The sequence below is a fragment of the Vulpes vulpes genome, chromosome 15, assembly GCF_048418805.1.
Source record: "Vulpes vulpes isolate BD-2025 chromosome 15, VulVul3, whole genome shotgun sequence".
Lineage (NCBI taxonomy): Eukaryota > Metazoa > Chordata > Mammalia > Carnivora > Canidae > Vulpes > Vulpes vulpes.
This window is the reverse complement of record NC_132794.1, coordinates 68480219-68496477: the sequence shown is the minus strand read 5'-3', so window position 1 is coordinate 68496477 and position 16259 is coordinate 68480219. Positions and strand designations below refer to the sequence as shown.

Sequence of the window (16259 nt, the reverse complement as noted above, 5' to 3'; positions counted from 1 at the left end):
AATAACTGCAAACATAATGTGTGATCTGTCTTCCCTTTTAGAGCAAAGCCGGCGGGATGATTTGGAAGCCCTAGGCCATATGTTCATGTATTTCCTTCGAGGCAGCCTACCCTGGCAAGGACTCAAGGTATCCTTAAAAGTGTTCAGCAGAGGGCTTTGTTTCAATATGCAGTTGTTAATGGAGGGGTTGCTGACTCGATGTCTCTAAGAAGCACAGTCGGGAAGATGGGTTGGCTAGAGATGAGAAGCAGGGACTAGTTACATCAGTCTATTGTAAATGCTCCCCTGGGCTTTGGGAGCTCTGGTTTACCTACGTTTGTGGTCTTCCCCTTCTGAATCCTTCTTCCTTGTTTTGGGGTTTTCCATAATCTCTTCCCTTGTTCCCTCCCAGCCTTGGCAGTGCTGCTTTTCTCTGTGTCACTTTCCTCCTCCACTACCATTATGTAGCAGGAAGAGTGTTCCCAGTGTGCTAGGGAATTTCTGGAACAAATTGATGACAGCAGCTGCTACACATTTTACCAGCAAGGCCTGCAGGGCTGGGTGTGCCCCTAAGGAGAACTAGAAAATATTTGTTCATCCTCTGTAGGCTAAGGGCCCACCTGAACTAAAACAAAAATGAAGGTTTAATGTTATATTTCACATGTTTTTTTTTTTTTTTTTTTTTTTTTTTTTTTTAATTTATGATAGTCACAGAGAGAGAGAGGCAGAGACACAGGCGGAGGGAGAAGCAGGCTCCATGCACCGGGAGCCCGATGTGGGATTCGATCCCGGGTCTCCAGGATCGTGCCCTGGGCCAAAGGCAGGCACCAAACCGCTGCACCACCCAGGGATCCCATATTTCACATGTTTTATTCAGTAAATGCCCATGTAGACATTAGCCATTCCTTATGAAGCATGTAGTTTAAATAGCCTTCCATAGTTAGGTATCGGTACAGTGCATTTGTGTTCAAGGTAACTCTTGGTAGTAATTATAACCACTGCAATTACTTCATGCCTCTGGCTAGTTAGAGTAAGAAATGGTGAGCCTCTCAGCCATTTTAAGTCCCATTAGATAGTTAAATGTGAGACATATTTTTGAGTTGTAATTTATTTCAACGTGTTAGTATGGAAAAAAACTAAATCAATAGTTTGGGGTACCTCTACACCCCTAACCCCCTCCCTCTCTCCCTACAGAAGGACAGGATGATTCATTTGCTGTGCTTTCTGGTCTGTTGTCCTGAAAAGTAAATCTTTTGCCCCTTCCCTTTAGGAAGATTTTATTTCTTTCCTCTTAAATTCCTCTCCTAACACCTCCTAGTCTTCTCCTAGTCATATATATGTCTTCTCATTGGTATTAATAGCTGTCAGATAAGAGTTTCACACTCTCTTTGCTCATCACATAGCCAAACAATGCATTTGTGTATTAATAATTGTTCAAAACTTTCCCATGGTCCACAAATCATTTTAGTGGCAGTCGTAGATCTAAAATTCCTCCAACTTACTTTAGAACACTATTCCTTAAAGCTGGGTGCAGCAGGCTAGGGAGAGCCTCACGAGAATCCCTTGAGACCATGTTGGTCCAAGCTCCAGGAGCCTTCTGTCTATAATCCTGAGCAAACCAGACCTGGCTGTTTTGAACCACTGACATATATCAAACCTGTCTGGTAGCCATGCCTCTATCATAGATAACACTCTTCCCTCTGGAAGTACACTGTGGAAAGGCATGTTTTTCTACTGCTTATTCTTTTTTTCTGTTCAGCTTCACAGTAAATATTCTGTCGAGCTATCTATCTGTCTGCCCCCGCTTGGATTAGCAGTATTTTTTTTATCTTATCATAGAACTGATCTAAGAGGGGGAAGGCTGAATCACTTTTGAACCTTTTGAAAATACTGCCATATGATATTTTTACTTTGTTATTCTAGCTACTCGTCTCATTACATTTGATTGGGTTTATCTGAACTAAATATACTTAGAAGGAAAACCTTCCAGAACAGAGCAGATGTTAAGTACATCATCTCTACTACGTTTCTTATTTATTAGAAAGAAGACTGAAGGGGATCCCTGGGTGGCGCAGCGGTTTGGCGCCTGCCTTTGGCCCAGGGCGCGATCCTGGAGACCCGGGATCGAGTCCCACATCGGGCTCCCGGTGCATGGAGCCTGCTTCTCCCTCCGCCTGTGTCTCTGCCTCTCTCTCTCTCTGTGTGACTATCATAAATAAAAAAAAAAAAAAAAAAAAAAGAAGACTGAAAATAGCAAATCTTGCGAGTTTGAGTTAAACAACCATCACGTCCCTAAACATATTAGACCTCCCATACTTGGTACCTCTTTCCAAATAATTTTCTCTCTCCACTCTACAGGCTGATACATTAAAAGAGAGATATCAAAAAATTGGTGACACCAAAAGGAACACTCCCATTGAAGCTCTCTGTGAAAACTTTCCAGGTAGGATGCTAGAAGGACAGTCCAGCCGGTGTGACTGAAGCGCTGAAGTAGGTGGAGACCATGACTTGGTATCTCTAGATAAGGGTGCTCTCCAGAAAATTCACATTTCCTTTTATTGTCATTTAGACCAAGACAGGTTTTATCACTTTCACTTGGGCCATAAAGAAAACACCAGATATTCCTGGGTTGGCCCAGAGCTTCTCGCCATGGGAAGCATTCAACTCATGAGCATGGCCTTTCACCTCTTTTCTACAGAAGAAATGGCAACCTACCTGCGATATGTCAGGCGATTAGACTTCTTTGAAAAGCCTGACTATGAGTATTTACGGACCCTCTTCACAGACCTCTTTGAAAGGAAAGGCTACACGTTTGACTACGCCTACGATTGGGTTGGAAGGCCCATTGTAAGTATCCTGTTTTACCTCCTCACTTTAAACCAGTGCTACCTCACCACTTGACTTGCCAGACTTTCTGCTTGAGTCTGTAGAAAAAACATTCCTTTGACTGTAGACTTTACATTTGCCAACCTTTTCAGGGTGATTGCCATAGGTTGCAATTACTAGAGTTAGGAAATAAGAGCAACTCCTTTATATGTTTTTAAGATTATGACCAGTATGTCCTAAGATAGCAGAACTTAAGCCAATTCTTAAGAAGAAATTTCATTTGAATGATCCAGAAACTGGTGCTACATAAGCTGATAAGGTACTTGACTTCTACAGAGTAGATAGAACCCAGCCCCATAAGAAACTTTTGAATTGGCTCTTTTGGCCAGAGGTCCACAGTGCCTAAGAGCATGCTAACACATCACTGTAGAATGTTTTTCTTATTTTCCAAGGTAAGCTACTCTCCAGTGAGCTCTTGAGGACCAGGCGGCCTCCCTTTTGCAGATAAACAGAAGACAAGAAAAGTGAAAACTCCCCTTGGTGGCTGAAAATAATAATCACTAGTGTTTTATTATGATTAGAATGATGCTCTCCTTTGTGGAGGCATTAAGTTGGCCCATTTTCCATCTGATGTTTTGTTCTGTCTTTCCAGCCTACACCAGTAGGGTCAGTTCATGTAGATTCTGGTGCGTCTGCAATAACACGAGAAAGCCACACCCACAGGGACCGGCCATCACAACAACAGCCTCTCCGAAATCAGGTACGTGCTGGGCCTTCGTTATTTCAGACATTCTTCCTCTTTGTGGATAATACAAACACTGAAAGTCTTCAGCTTCTCTGTTCAGTGTATACATTGAAATTAAAGGCAAAGAACTTGCCATCTCTCAGTGGTGTGTTGCGGCCCTCCAGCATCCCTCAGGGCTTTGTAATGCTGCTGAGATGCGGCTGGGTGACCTACATCAAGTATCCAGTCCAGAGAATTTGGGCTTGTCCAAGTCTGTTGGCTGAAAGAAAAGTCTGCCACAGCCTTGAAAGACCTGCTGAACATACAGGATGAAGTATGAGTAGCCTATTTTGAGCCTCATCTGCAGTCTAGTGTGTCACTCTTGCCAATGCTGAGGGTTTTGTTGTTGTTGTTTTGTTTGTTTGTTTTTGCTGGTTATGAAGAGTGGGTAAGGGATGCCTGGGTGGCTCGGCAGTTCAGCGCTTGCCTTCAGCCCAGGGCGTGATCCTGGAGACTGGGGATCGAGTCCCACATAGGGCTCCCTGTATGGAGCCTGCTTCTCCCTCTGCCTCTATGTGTGTGTGTCATAAATAAATAAATAGATAGATAGATAGATAGATAGATAGATAGATAGATAGATAGATAGAAAGAAAGTAATTTGGACTTCAGCTGACGTGGGCATAAACTGGCACCTCTCTTCCCCCTTTTGCCCCTGTTCCCAGGTTAATTCTAGAACTTGCCAATATCTGAGATAGTGTAGTGAAGACTCAGCTTTGCTTTAGGCCACTGCAGAGAAGACCATGTCATCCGTCCTTCAGTGTTCATAGTTTGAAAAACTAGTGGTCAGTGTGAGAGGCTTCCCTCAGCCTGAAGACAGGAGAGGCAAACACACAAAAATCAACAAATCTGACAACATTTAAAGAAAGGGGTCACTGATTGGGAAGTAAAATGATGACTTTCATCTTTATATCATATATAATTGACCCTTGAACAACACAGGTTTGAGAGGTGTGGGTCTACTTATATGTGGATTTTTTCAATAAATATAGTACAATACTGTAAATGTATTCTTTCTTGATTTTCCTAGTAACATTTTTTCTAGCTTTATTGTAAGTACAGTATATAGTATGTTAGCCTTACTGTAAGTACAGCATATAGTACATGTAACATACAAAATATGTGTTTATTGACTGTTTATATTACTGGTAAGGATTCTGGTCACCAGTAGGCTATTAGTAGTTAAATTTGGGGGGAGTCAAAAGTTATATGGGGGTTTTTGACTTCATGGTGGCCAATGCACCTAACCTCAATGTTGTTCAAGAGTCAACTGCACATTGCTAAGATATAACTGAGGACCCTAGTAGATAAATAAAGGATAATAAACAGATACACATGCGCGCACAGACACACACACACAGTCATTATCACCTATCAAATTAGCTTGTTGTCCTCACCTCTGACCTCACTTTTTAATATTCATGGATATTTTTATAAAAAATGCAAAAACATTTATCTCAGATGTACATATGAAACCACATAGCACATAGAAATACATACACATATAGGTAAAGTGAAGTATATACAAATAACAGATAGACTCACCATAAGTATATACTTGTAGCAAAATGGCTTGGTAAGAAAAAAAAGTATAGGGATCCCTGGGTGGCGCAACGGTTTGGCGCCTGCCTTTGGCCCAGGGCGCGATCCTGGAGACCCGGGATCGAATCCCACATCGGGCTCCCGGTGCATGGAGCCTGCTTCTCCCTCTGCCTGTATCTCTGCCTCTTTCTCTCTCTCTGTGACTATAATACATAAATAAAAATTAAAAAAAAAAAAAAAAAGAAAAAGTATAAAGAAAGGAAATCTATGTATTAGTAGCTAAAAGAGAGAGTAGATAGGCAAAAAGGTGGGGGTTAGCAAATCATGTACACTAATTGGGTCCATAGTTATATACTTGAATCAAAGTAGTTGGCTAAGAATTATGATTTGACTGACCTCTGATTTGACAACAGAGTACTGTTGACTTCTGCAGTTTTTCTCCTTTGCCCTCCCTTGTTAAAAGTATAGCTGAGTGCACAAACTGCCACTCTCATACATTGCTCTGGACTCTGCAAATTGTTACAAATTTTCCAGAAGGTAATTGGATGAAGTTACTGTTCTTTCTGATAGAAAAATCTTAGTATTTTGAATCAATCATAATAAAACAACCCAAGATCTAGATTAAGTTATGTGCATAAAATTGTTGCAATGTGATTTGAAACAGATTTAGAAACGATCCATCTATCTAATCCTAAAGGAAGTGTTATGGATCCCTTTCAAATCTTTTATCGAGGGGATCCCTGGGTGGCTCAGCGGTTTAGTGTCTGCCTTTGGCCCAGGGTGCGATCCTGGAGTCCCGGGATCGAGTCCCACGTCGGGCTCCCGGCATGGCCTGCTTCTCCCTCCTCCTGTGTCTCTGCCTCTCTCTCTCTCTCTCTGTGTCTATCATAAATAAATAAATCTTAAAAAAAAAATCTTTTATCGAATAAACTGGGCTATAATAAAGTGAGTTACAGTGCACTTATTCAGTGGAATATTATGTAGCCATTTAAAATATTTGGAAAACTTGTGGCAACTGAAAATGTTTATGGTTTGTAGAATGAAGAAATCATATTGCAAAATTAGAAATACATCTTGTTTCCCCTCAGGGGAAGGGAAAATGAAAAAAATCAGCAAGAGGAGATAATGCCAATTTATTAACAGAAATAGTGTTGCAACTGATAATATTGTGGATAATATTTTTCCAAACTATTCTGTGATGAAGTTATATTCCTTATGATGAAAGGCACATTTAAATAGAAAATATATGGAAAGAAAAAAATCATTTAAGTAGTCAGTGAAGTCAGTATATCTGCCCACTCATGTTTTCAGAATATTTCAAACTAAAATAGGTATTTATTTCCTTTAGTTTCGCTTGTCGTTTCTGCCTCAGTGAATTCTTAATCAACATTGCTATTTTGAATAGATTTTAAAAGCAGGAGGGAAAAAAAAGTAGGAGGAAGAAGAGATGTTGAAAACCTGGATTGTCGGGGATCCCTGGGTGGCTCAGCGGTTTAGTGCCTGCCTTTGGCCTAGGGCACGATCTTGGAGTCCCGGGATCGAGTCCCACGTGAGTCTCAAGTCAGGCTCCCGGCATGGAGCCTGCTTCTCCCTCTGCCTGTGTCTCTCTCTGCCTCTCTCTCTGTCTATGATAAATAAATAAATAAATCTTTAAAAAAAGAAAAAAGAAAAAAAAAACCTGGATGGTCAAGGTGAAAAAGTCAGTCATACCTAGCATCTGAGTAAAAGTAGTGATTTTCAGTGTACTTTTAAGTGAAGGGTCATTAAACCAGTCTGTGTAATTAGGAAATCTTATCCGCAAAGCAATAATAAGCTGCTTTTTGAAGAATTGAATCTTGAAATTCTCTCTGTTTTTTTTTTTTTTCTTTTAGGGTTTTTTTAGTATCCTATGGCTGCTAGAGGATTGAAAATCCCCACATTAATGCAAATTTTATACCTCCCTCCCAGCAGGATTCTGAATCCTTGCTGGGTAGAATTCTTTCTGCACTGTGCCCTATGGCTAAATGTTTTTCTGATGTCTCTTCTACCTTTACACTGTGTCTTGAGCTGTGGTCTCTACTTTTGTTCCATCTTTAGGGTTGTCTTCTTATGTGTTGGGGGTTTTGTTTTTTATTCTTAAGAAAAATTGCTGTTAAATAGGTCCTTTACATGACTCTAGGAATTGAAATCAGAATATTCTTTTTTAGACTGATTCTTTTCAATTTTAATATCAGCAAAAGAAGAAAGTTAAGTTTCTCTTTGAGAGATATTGACATGTATAAACCTCACTTTCAGGGCAGCTAACTTTTTGTCAACAATTTCCATTAAATAAGTCTAGCTGAGGACCTGCTCTGTGCAAGTATGCCCTAGGGGGTACCAAGATAAGTAGGGAATCTTTGTCCTCAACTGACAAGCAGATTTGCCAAGTAGCCAGATAACTATAACACAAGGCAGAACAGAGAAACATCCCAAGCTTCAAATTATCATCATCAGAGATTGGAAGACCTTTCATCTAGTCTGAGCACAACAGTTTCATGAAAGAAGCTGCTTTTGTAGTGCTCTTGGAAGAGTAATGTGGGAATGAAAGAGGCATTCCAAGCAAAAAGAATAATGAGCAACAGGTTATCTGGTTTATTTTACTAAAATATATAGTATGAATAAAGGAAAAAAGGCTAGGAAGATACCTTGGAGCCATTTGATGAAGTGCCTGAATGCTGGGCTGGATGGAAAGTTGATACTTAATTTCAGTAGGGAATAGTTACTAAAGGTTTTTGAACAGAGGGCTGATATGATCAAAGCTTTCCTCTAGAAGTCTTTTGGCATAGAAGGTGATAACAGCCTGGCAGCTGGCATGGAGACACTAAGAAGAACATAGTGCATCTCCTTCAGAGGTAAAGGGACCCTACATGGGCTGTGATCACGAAAATGAAATAGAACTGAGAAATGATATATGGGTGTGATCTACCAGACTTGGGAACCCACATGTATGTCAAGGTTGAAGGAGAAGGAGGAGTCAGAGCTGTTGCTGAGATTTTGAAGTCCCAGTAATTTGGAAGCAGGGTGGTATGATTCCTAGAAATGGGGAAGTTGGAGGAGAGACTTACTTGAAATTTGAATTTAGGCATCTGGAGTTTCAAATACTAGGAGTGTATTCTAGCTGAAGATGGCTAGCAGGGCAGCCCAGGTAGTTCAGCGGTTTAGCGCCGCCTTCAGCCCAGGGCGTGATCCTGGAGTCCCGGGATCGAGTCCCACGTCAGGCTCCCTGCATGGAGCCTGCTTCTCCCTCTGCCTGTGTCTCTGCCTCTGTGTGTGTGTGTGTGTGTGTGTGTGTGTGTGTGTGTGTGTGTGTGTCTTATGAATAAATAAATAAAATCTTAAAAAAAAAAGATGGCTAGCAGGCAGAGAAGGGCTCTCAAAATAATAATGAATGAATGAATGTGACATATTTGGAAGTCCGAACATGCATTTGACATTGATGATAATGCCAGAAGAGCTTCCTTATTCTGGGTAAATCTACTCTTCAGTTGTGGTAGGAGAGTGATCCTGGGGATTGGCTGACTCTGTTTAGTCCCATACTTAGAGTAGGAGGAAAAAGAAGAGGAGCTCAGGACTTGGTTTTAGCTTATCCGAGTGCTTTGGCCATGGGACATATAACCTTTGGGGTGGGGCTCAGCTTTCCAGATGTAAGCCAGTAAGTAAGGGTAGAGATTTTTATTGTTTCATTCACTGTTATCTCCCTAACACCTAAAATAATGTCTGGAAGAGTAGACACTTGATAAGTAATTGCTTGAATGAATGAATCTGTCAAATGAAGAGCATAGATGAAGACAGATGTTTGTTTAAAATAAAGATTTTTACTTAACCTTCCATGAAAAATAAATTGTAAGCTTTTCTTCGTACTTGTTTTCTGTTTCCACAAAGAGCCATTCTGCCGACAAAGTAGGGCAAGGTTGTCTACTAAAGGGGAAGGGTATTCAAAAAAAAACACAGTAGGCTGTTGATGCAGAGTAATAACATAAATATCACCCAATCACCGAGGTACAGAACTATGATTTCAAATTCATTGGGAACTTTTGTCTTTACCGTCATTTTCCCCTTGGTATTTGTCCTTTCCCAAATCCAAAGATGGTAAATCTTGCCATGACTGTGGTTCCTCTCTAAAGAATTCTGCTTTACCATCCATCAGGAAGGGGGTGAGAAATAGTTTTGCCTCTTTCTACCTGACAAAGCTTTTCTTTGCAAGTGCGATCAGGAAGTAAGTCTTGCCATTATCCAGAGATCTATTATTGGAATGCAGTATATTGCACTGTGGAAGGTTTTATTCAGTGTGTTTGCTCAACATGCTTAATATAGAATATTGCATCGACTAGAATGTTCACGCAGCAGTAAGCTTCCTGCTCTTGCTGAATCTAAGCCTGTGACCGTCCTTACTCAGGTAAATGCTATACACATGCTACCATGGTTCAGCAATTTTGATAGTTATGTAGGTTTTCCATCAGCATATAAAGAAGGGGTACTTGACTTACAAGGTTAGGGAGAACAGATCTGTTTTGAGGTTGGAAAGAATCACAGTGGCCATCAAGAATTATTAAACTCAGATGTGCATCCTACTATGATAATATTGAATGGTACTTACTCGTCTTTATATGTACAGTATATGTTTAAGGGGAAGAATTGACTTTTTGTAATTTTTTTACTAGGTGAACTGTTCACTTACAAATTCTCAAGTTTGACGAGGCAGGAAAATATGAATCCAATGTCAGAAAAATTGGTCCTTCATCCTTCTAGAAGAACCATATTTAAACTAATTCAGTACACACAAGAAATAAACAATAAAACTTAAAAGGGTCAAATCATGTTGAGTTCTGAAGATGTGCCCCCAGTAAAAGAGAGGTTGAGAGACACCTCGCTGGCTTACAGCTTAGTTGGTAGAGCATACAGCTATTGATCCTAGGGGTTTGAGTTTGAGCTCCATGTTGGATTTAGAGATTATTTAAAAAAAAAAATCTGGTTCAGATTTGTTTGTTTGTGTCTAGACTCCAAGAGATTAGATTTAAGGAATGTATAGCCTTAGAAAAGTATACGTGGTGCTGTGCTTGTTGAGCTTGTTATAACTTTTCCAAAGAAAAGATTAAGCCAGATTGCTAAATAGCCATGATGGTCAGAGATCTTCCTAAAATGAATATCTTTATATATTCTTTTGAAAGGCTAGTAGCTTGAGAAAAAACAAAAGTTGATTAGTTTTCCATTCCTTTCCTTTGACAGAGAACTACTTTGTTTTCAGCAAGGTTCACAGTTTGCTAGTTAGAGGGACAGATGAGTGTGTTCAGAGAGAATTTGCCTTTCTCTGACCTGTATGTAGTTTCCTAACTTACTACCTGCTGTTTAGGAACTCTGGTGTAGATTGCATACTTGCCCTGTCACCCTCCAGCATAGAGCCGTCTGCAGAATGAGGCTGTCTCTCCTCATTTCTGAGACCTTTACCCCAAGGTGGACACTGAAACAAGGAAGTGTAAAACTGCAATACAATCCTTTTCTTACCTTCTCCCATTCTGGCACTTAGTTGCTGACACTCAGGTCTGCTCTAATTCTCTATTCTGTAATAAAAGTTTTCTTTGTGCAGTCTGCAATATTTTGTATTTCAGCATAAATCCTGTGTTCTGAGGCACCTCCTTTGTAGGAGGAGATTCTGGAGAAATCCTACCTAAATAAGTCATCCTTCTCTGGGGGAGGGTGCGCGGGGAGGGGCACAAGCACTTTATACCGTTTTGAATAAGAATAGGACAGGATCTAAGTAGACAGTTGTAGACCTATTGAATGGTTCCTGTGATTTTTCTGGGAGCTTCACAGAGTTGATAATACTAGCTCTGTGGGCCTACGTAGTATTGAACTTGGGAATAATCCCTTCTAGGTTGTTATCAGTGATTCTCAAACATCCCTGATATTTGATACCAAGTTTGTAGAATACAAGAAGGCATTGTTTGCACACATGACAGCATGGAATAATCCCTGTCTGGCATAGGAAATTGGTTGTATTTCATGAGTTTCACAGAAGGAAGTTTTTAATTTTGTTAAAGTATATACTTCAGTAACCTTGCCAGCTTTTTAAAATTTCATATCTAAGATATAACATACTCCAAAAAAAATCTTGAGATGCTTCCTGCTCCATTCTTTCTTCCTCCATCTTACCCCTGCTACTTAAAAAAAAAATTTTTTTTAAGCATGGAAGTGTGGTAAGACGGTATAACCTAGTGTATCCATTATGAACTTTTTAGCACTATTCAGTCCCTATTCTTGTTAACTATAGTTGAAGACTAATTATTAATGAGGCCTGGAAGACTGACATGGAAGGCCAAAATGTTCTGTATAGGTGGCACCTTTTAAAATACTTCGGGACCCTGGCAGCCCCGGTGGCGCAGCGGTTTAGCCCCGTCTGCAGCCCAGGGCATGATCCTGGAGACCCTGGATGGAGTCCCATGTCAGGCTCTCTGCATGGAGCCTGCTTCTCCCTCTGCCTGTGTCTCTGCCTGTCTCTCTCTCTCTCTCTCTCCTTCTCTATGAATAAATAAATTTTTTAAAAATCTTAAAAAAAAAAAAAAAAAAAACTTCGGGAGCCAGGAAGTGAAATGTAGAAAGTTCTTTATAAATGTAATCAAAGTTAATTTTTTGAAGTGACTATATAACTTTATATAAAGAATATGATTCAGTGATTTATTTGCTGCAACAGAAGAAAAATATTTGCCTGCCTTTTACTTGAGAACAGGAGCTTTATCTCCAATAAAAATTGGAAATGATTTTCAAGCCATAGATGGAGGTGGTACCTGGGGTGTCTCCAGACTATATTTTCCTGCCCTCTTGTTAGTGTCCTCCTCCCTACTGTCTGTCCTTTAATCCTGGCCAGATGACTGCAGGAAAAGATTCATTTCCTCTGCCTGACAGCATATGTGGTGGTTTTGACTTTTTACACTGGGCTCCTCTCAATTTCCCCTTAAGTAACTTTTGTTAGCTTTGTCTTTGATTTATGCTCTGCTGGGTCACTGCTTTCTGATTTGAATGTGATCACCACATTCACCTTCCGGACAGTAAATCAAACATTTCCACACAGGTAATGCAATCACCGCAGAAGATTTTAAAGTGTTCCCCCAAAGAATTCCCAGTGCTTGAGATTCCTGCTCCTGCCTTTGGGGATTTTCACACTCCATGTGGACCTTTGCCTTTTAAGTAATGCAGAGGGACTGATCTTGCCCAGTGACTTTTCTGTCCATGGAAGCTCCTGATTGCCTGTTAGATAGACATATGTGCATGAGTGGTCTTGGAGAGTGAAGAATTTACATGTTGATCTCCTCTACTGGTATGGCTATATCCTGTGCAGATTATGCCCAGTCATAATGTGTGTACACAGCATTGCTTAGGCTACCATTCAGGTACATTAGCAGCATACTGTACTTGTCACAATTCCCCGGTTTCTTCTAGTTCCTGGGTACTCGGTTGCTTTCTAAAACTGACAAATGACCCATTCTACTATATCAACTTCTATATACCAGTCCTAGTCTTTAAATTCTAGAAGAGAATAGCCATAGAGTTTAGTATTGTGATGAAGAGTAATTCCCAGTGTGATAAACCAGCAACCTCAGATTGATATCTTTCTCTTGATTTTGTTGCTTTTGGTGGATATAGAAGGCATTGGAGGGCAGTAGTATGGTGTGGTATGTTCTTCATTCATCACTGTGGAAGCATTTATGAAGCAGTTAACATTGTTTTTCTCTTTTTAAAAGATAAATAACACACTGCTTTGATAATAGAGATGGAGTATGATGTTTTGGCCTTTGGAAAGTGTCTTCTATTTTCAAAATCTACACAAAAATGTTAACTCCTCCAACAAATTATGTATTTAACTAGAATGAGTATAAATGGTACACTGTCCTGTGAATCAGATAGGGGCATCAAACCAGACTTCTGATATGTGTTTCAGTAAAAATGGAAATAATTGTTGATCAGCTGTTCAGATTTTGTTAAGCTTAAAAGTATATGAGTGTTTTATGTACATTTCTTGCCATTTTCAAAGCTTTATCTGCCTTAAGAACAAGTGCAAAACAGAGAGCATTCGTGAAAGAAGTAATCATACTTAACATGTATCCTAGAACTCAAAACAACACCAAGTGGCTTTTAAGTGTCTGGATATTGTTTAAATATTTAAATTTTTTGAAAACTGACCGTTCTTCATAGTAGTTTAGGAGCTTAAATATCCTACTTAATAAATATTACAAAAGGTAAAGTTGGGCAGCCCGGGTGGCTCAGCGGTTTAGCGCCGCCTTCAGCCCAGAGCGTGATCCTGGAGACCTGGGGTCGAGTCCCACATCAGGCTCCCTGCATGGAGCCTGCTTCTCCCTCTGCCTTTGTCTCTGCCTCTCTCTCTCTCTCTGTCTCTCATGGATAAATAATTTTTTTTAATCTTTTAAAAATTTTTTAAAAAACGGTAAAGTCCTAAAGAGAACTGAAGAAGCTATCACTAATGGGTAATAGTTATGGGTTTTATCTATAGTATTAGAACAGATTTAATCTTATGGTGCCTGGGCGGGCTCATTCAGTAGAGAATGCAACTCTTGATCTTGGGATTGTGAGTTCAAGCCCAATATTGGGTATAGAGATTACTTTAAAAAATAAACAATAAACCCATATTTATTCTCAAATATCTAGTAGTAAGAAGATACGAGATTAAGTGCTCTGAGGATATGATACTGTCAGTAAGTTTATAAAAGTTATTATGTTATAAACTACAGTCTTATTTTTGAAAATGAAACATCTGAACTTCTGTGAGCAGAAATAGTCTGAAGGGCGGGTTTTTTGGGTAGCTTTGATTTCTCAGATGTGACTAGTGGTATAGAACCAAACCCCTCTTTTGTTAGAGAATTTAGCAAGTAAGTTAATACAGCTGCTTCCTTACAGAATATGCTCATTCCCCGAGAAATATCAGGAAACATGGCCAGGATCCTTTACAGTACTTCATATTCCATTAATAAAGATGAATAAATTGTAGCTGGTATATGAGGCTCAGGTTTTGTTTTGGTTCTGTTTTAATGGAAAAAGCCTTTTTGGTAAGTTACAGAGGAACTTTAAACAACTCTTGTCCATGAGATACAGGAGAGGGAAAGTATGAGCCTCAAACCACTACTTCTTTCCTTTACCATTTCTTTTTTATAAAATACAACTTTGATAGCTGTGAGCATCTCTAAGATTTATTGCATCCCTGCTGGTATTCATGCAGAGCAGCAATATCATATCCCAACCCCTGCTGTTGTTTATATCAGCAGCAATTAAAATTTGATTTACTAATCCCTCATTGCTGCCTCTCCAACTCCTCATTTTTCATTTTGTAGAGCCTTAGGACTGTTACAGCTGAGCATCATGATGTTAACACCTCCTCAGCCATCTGGTACAGGGGAAGAGGCACCTAAACAGATTCTTCAGAACAAAAATCACAAATGAGCAAGATCAGAATAGTGTGAGATCTAAAGAACAGGTAAAGAAGGAATGAAGAGAGCCTGAATGACAGCAGAACTGAAAGCAGAACCCAAAAACATTTTGGATTGGAAGCCCTCCTTTTGCTGGGGAAAGATCTGCCTTTTGCTTTCTAGAAGAAAGCAATTCGTAGTAGTCATATCTAAAACTATTTCTAATTCCAGACTAGAGGCCATTATCTAGAGGAATCAGGTAAACATTGTAGCCTTACCCACCTTCATCTTTTCATATTTCTTGACCCATGAACCTGTTTTGAAGATACATTTTTTTTCATCCTCTTAGAGAAGAAAGCTTATTCCAGCCACTGCCACTGCTCATTTTATCTTAGTTGAAAGTCTTATAGAGGTTTATTTTGAGAGTGGTGGGCTCCCTATTTAAGGAAAAGCCATATTATCTTGATTCATAATGCTAGGAATTTTCTGTATTGACTACTGTCTATTTAGGTAGATCTTTAATCAGTGAAATGATTTGTAAGTATGATTGTTCCTTTGTCCAACAGTATTAACGTTCTAAATTTGGTCTGCTTAGTGGCTACTGAAATTTTACTAATATGGAAGCTAAAATTGATTTCAGCTTTTGGTGATCCCCCTACCCCACTTTTGGTGATTATTGTTTTTTTGTGTCTGGGTGAGGTTGGTGTGCTATAGACTGTGATGTATTGGCTCATTAGGCTGAAATGAATGTAGCCAAGCTAACTTTTTCTCAGTGCTTTGCAGCGGTTGTTAGTTTAAAATCCAAAATGAAAACAAAACACTCAGGGACACTAATGTACTTGATTTTGTTATTGCTTGCTGTTGCTTCACCTTTCCTTCCATATCTTGCTCTCATGCTTCCTAATGCCTGAGCAGACTGCATCGTCAGAGCGCCGAGGAGAGTGGGAAATCCAGCCCAGCCGGCAGACCAATACCTCGTACCTGACGTCTCACTTGGCTGCAGACCGCCATGGGGGATCAGTGCAGGTACTTACTGCCTTTATTGCCCTTTCCTGGCCTTTTCAGCTTGGCTGGTGGAATGTTGACTTGCTTCTGAAACTTTGGTTCTTTTAGAAAGGAAACTGCTGTAAGGTTGAGCTGCCTCTATAGTTAACTCAATATCTGTATGCTGATTTTCTGCCTAAGTGGACTTGTAAGAATCACTTGTTGAGATGATTATTGGTTGTTGTCATTGACTAAGAAATATCTATATGATTTCTGAACTGGTTTCTGGTTAAACAAATCTTACAACCTTGATCTACTCATGATAAACCATAAAAATAATGTCAAGGTAGAAGTATGTTAGTGTCTAGTATGTGAATTTTACAGACTCGAAATATAGAAAATAAGTATTTTTTCGGATAGAGACTGCATATGTAGCTCATTCCATGATGTATGTGCCTTAGCACATAAGATGAAGATGTTAATTGGTCAAAGTCATTTCTGAGTGGGTACCCAAGAAGTTGGGTTGTTTCTTTTTTCCTTCTGGAGTAAGTGTGGTCTTAGAGAATTATTTCTGATTTCATTTGGACTATTTTGAAGCTCTGTTGTCTCTTGTACTTAAGAACATCTGTGTTTCTTTACTCTTATATGTTACTCTTTTAATAATCTTAATTCAAATATGTCTCTCATACTGTTAAGTGACACTATCAGCTGGGGCA

The 16259-nt window shown here is 39.6% G+C and overlaps 1 protein-coding gene across 17 annotated transcripts in view; it reads left to right on the top strand.

Annotated features, from left to right (window-relative positions):
• Positions 1–16259, top strand: part of CSNK1G1 (casein kinase 1 gamma 1) — a 176671-nt gene that overhangs the window by 136940 nt on the left and 23472 nt on the right. For 6 of the 17 annotated variants that reach the window (XR_011997418.1, XR_011997419.1, XM_026005826.2 and 3 more), the window contains 5 exons: positions 42–127; positions 2338–2422; positions 2678–2826; positions 3458–3565; positions 15475–15585. Coding sequence is in view for 13 of the 17 variants with exons in the window: in XM_026005826.2 (XP_025861611.1) it covers positions 42–127; positions 2338–2422; positions 2678–2826; positions 3458–3565; positions 15475–15585 (539 nt within the window). In the remaining 4 variants the exon portion in view is untranslated. Of the gene's footprint in view, positions 1–41; positions 128–2337; positions 2423–2677; positions 2827–3457; positions 3566–14484; positions 15586–16259 lie in introns of all 17 variants that reach the window. The other 11 variants (XM_026005957.2, XM_072738775.1, XM_072738777.1 and 8 more) reach the window with 4 other exon arrangements.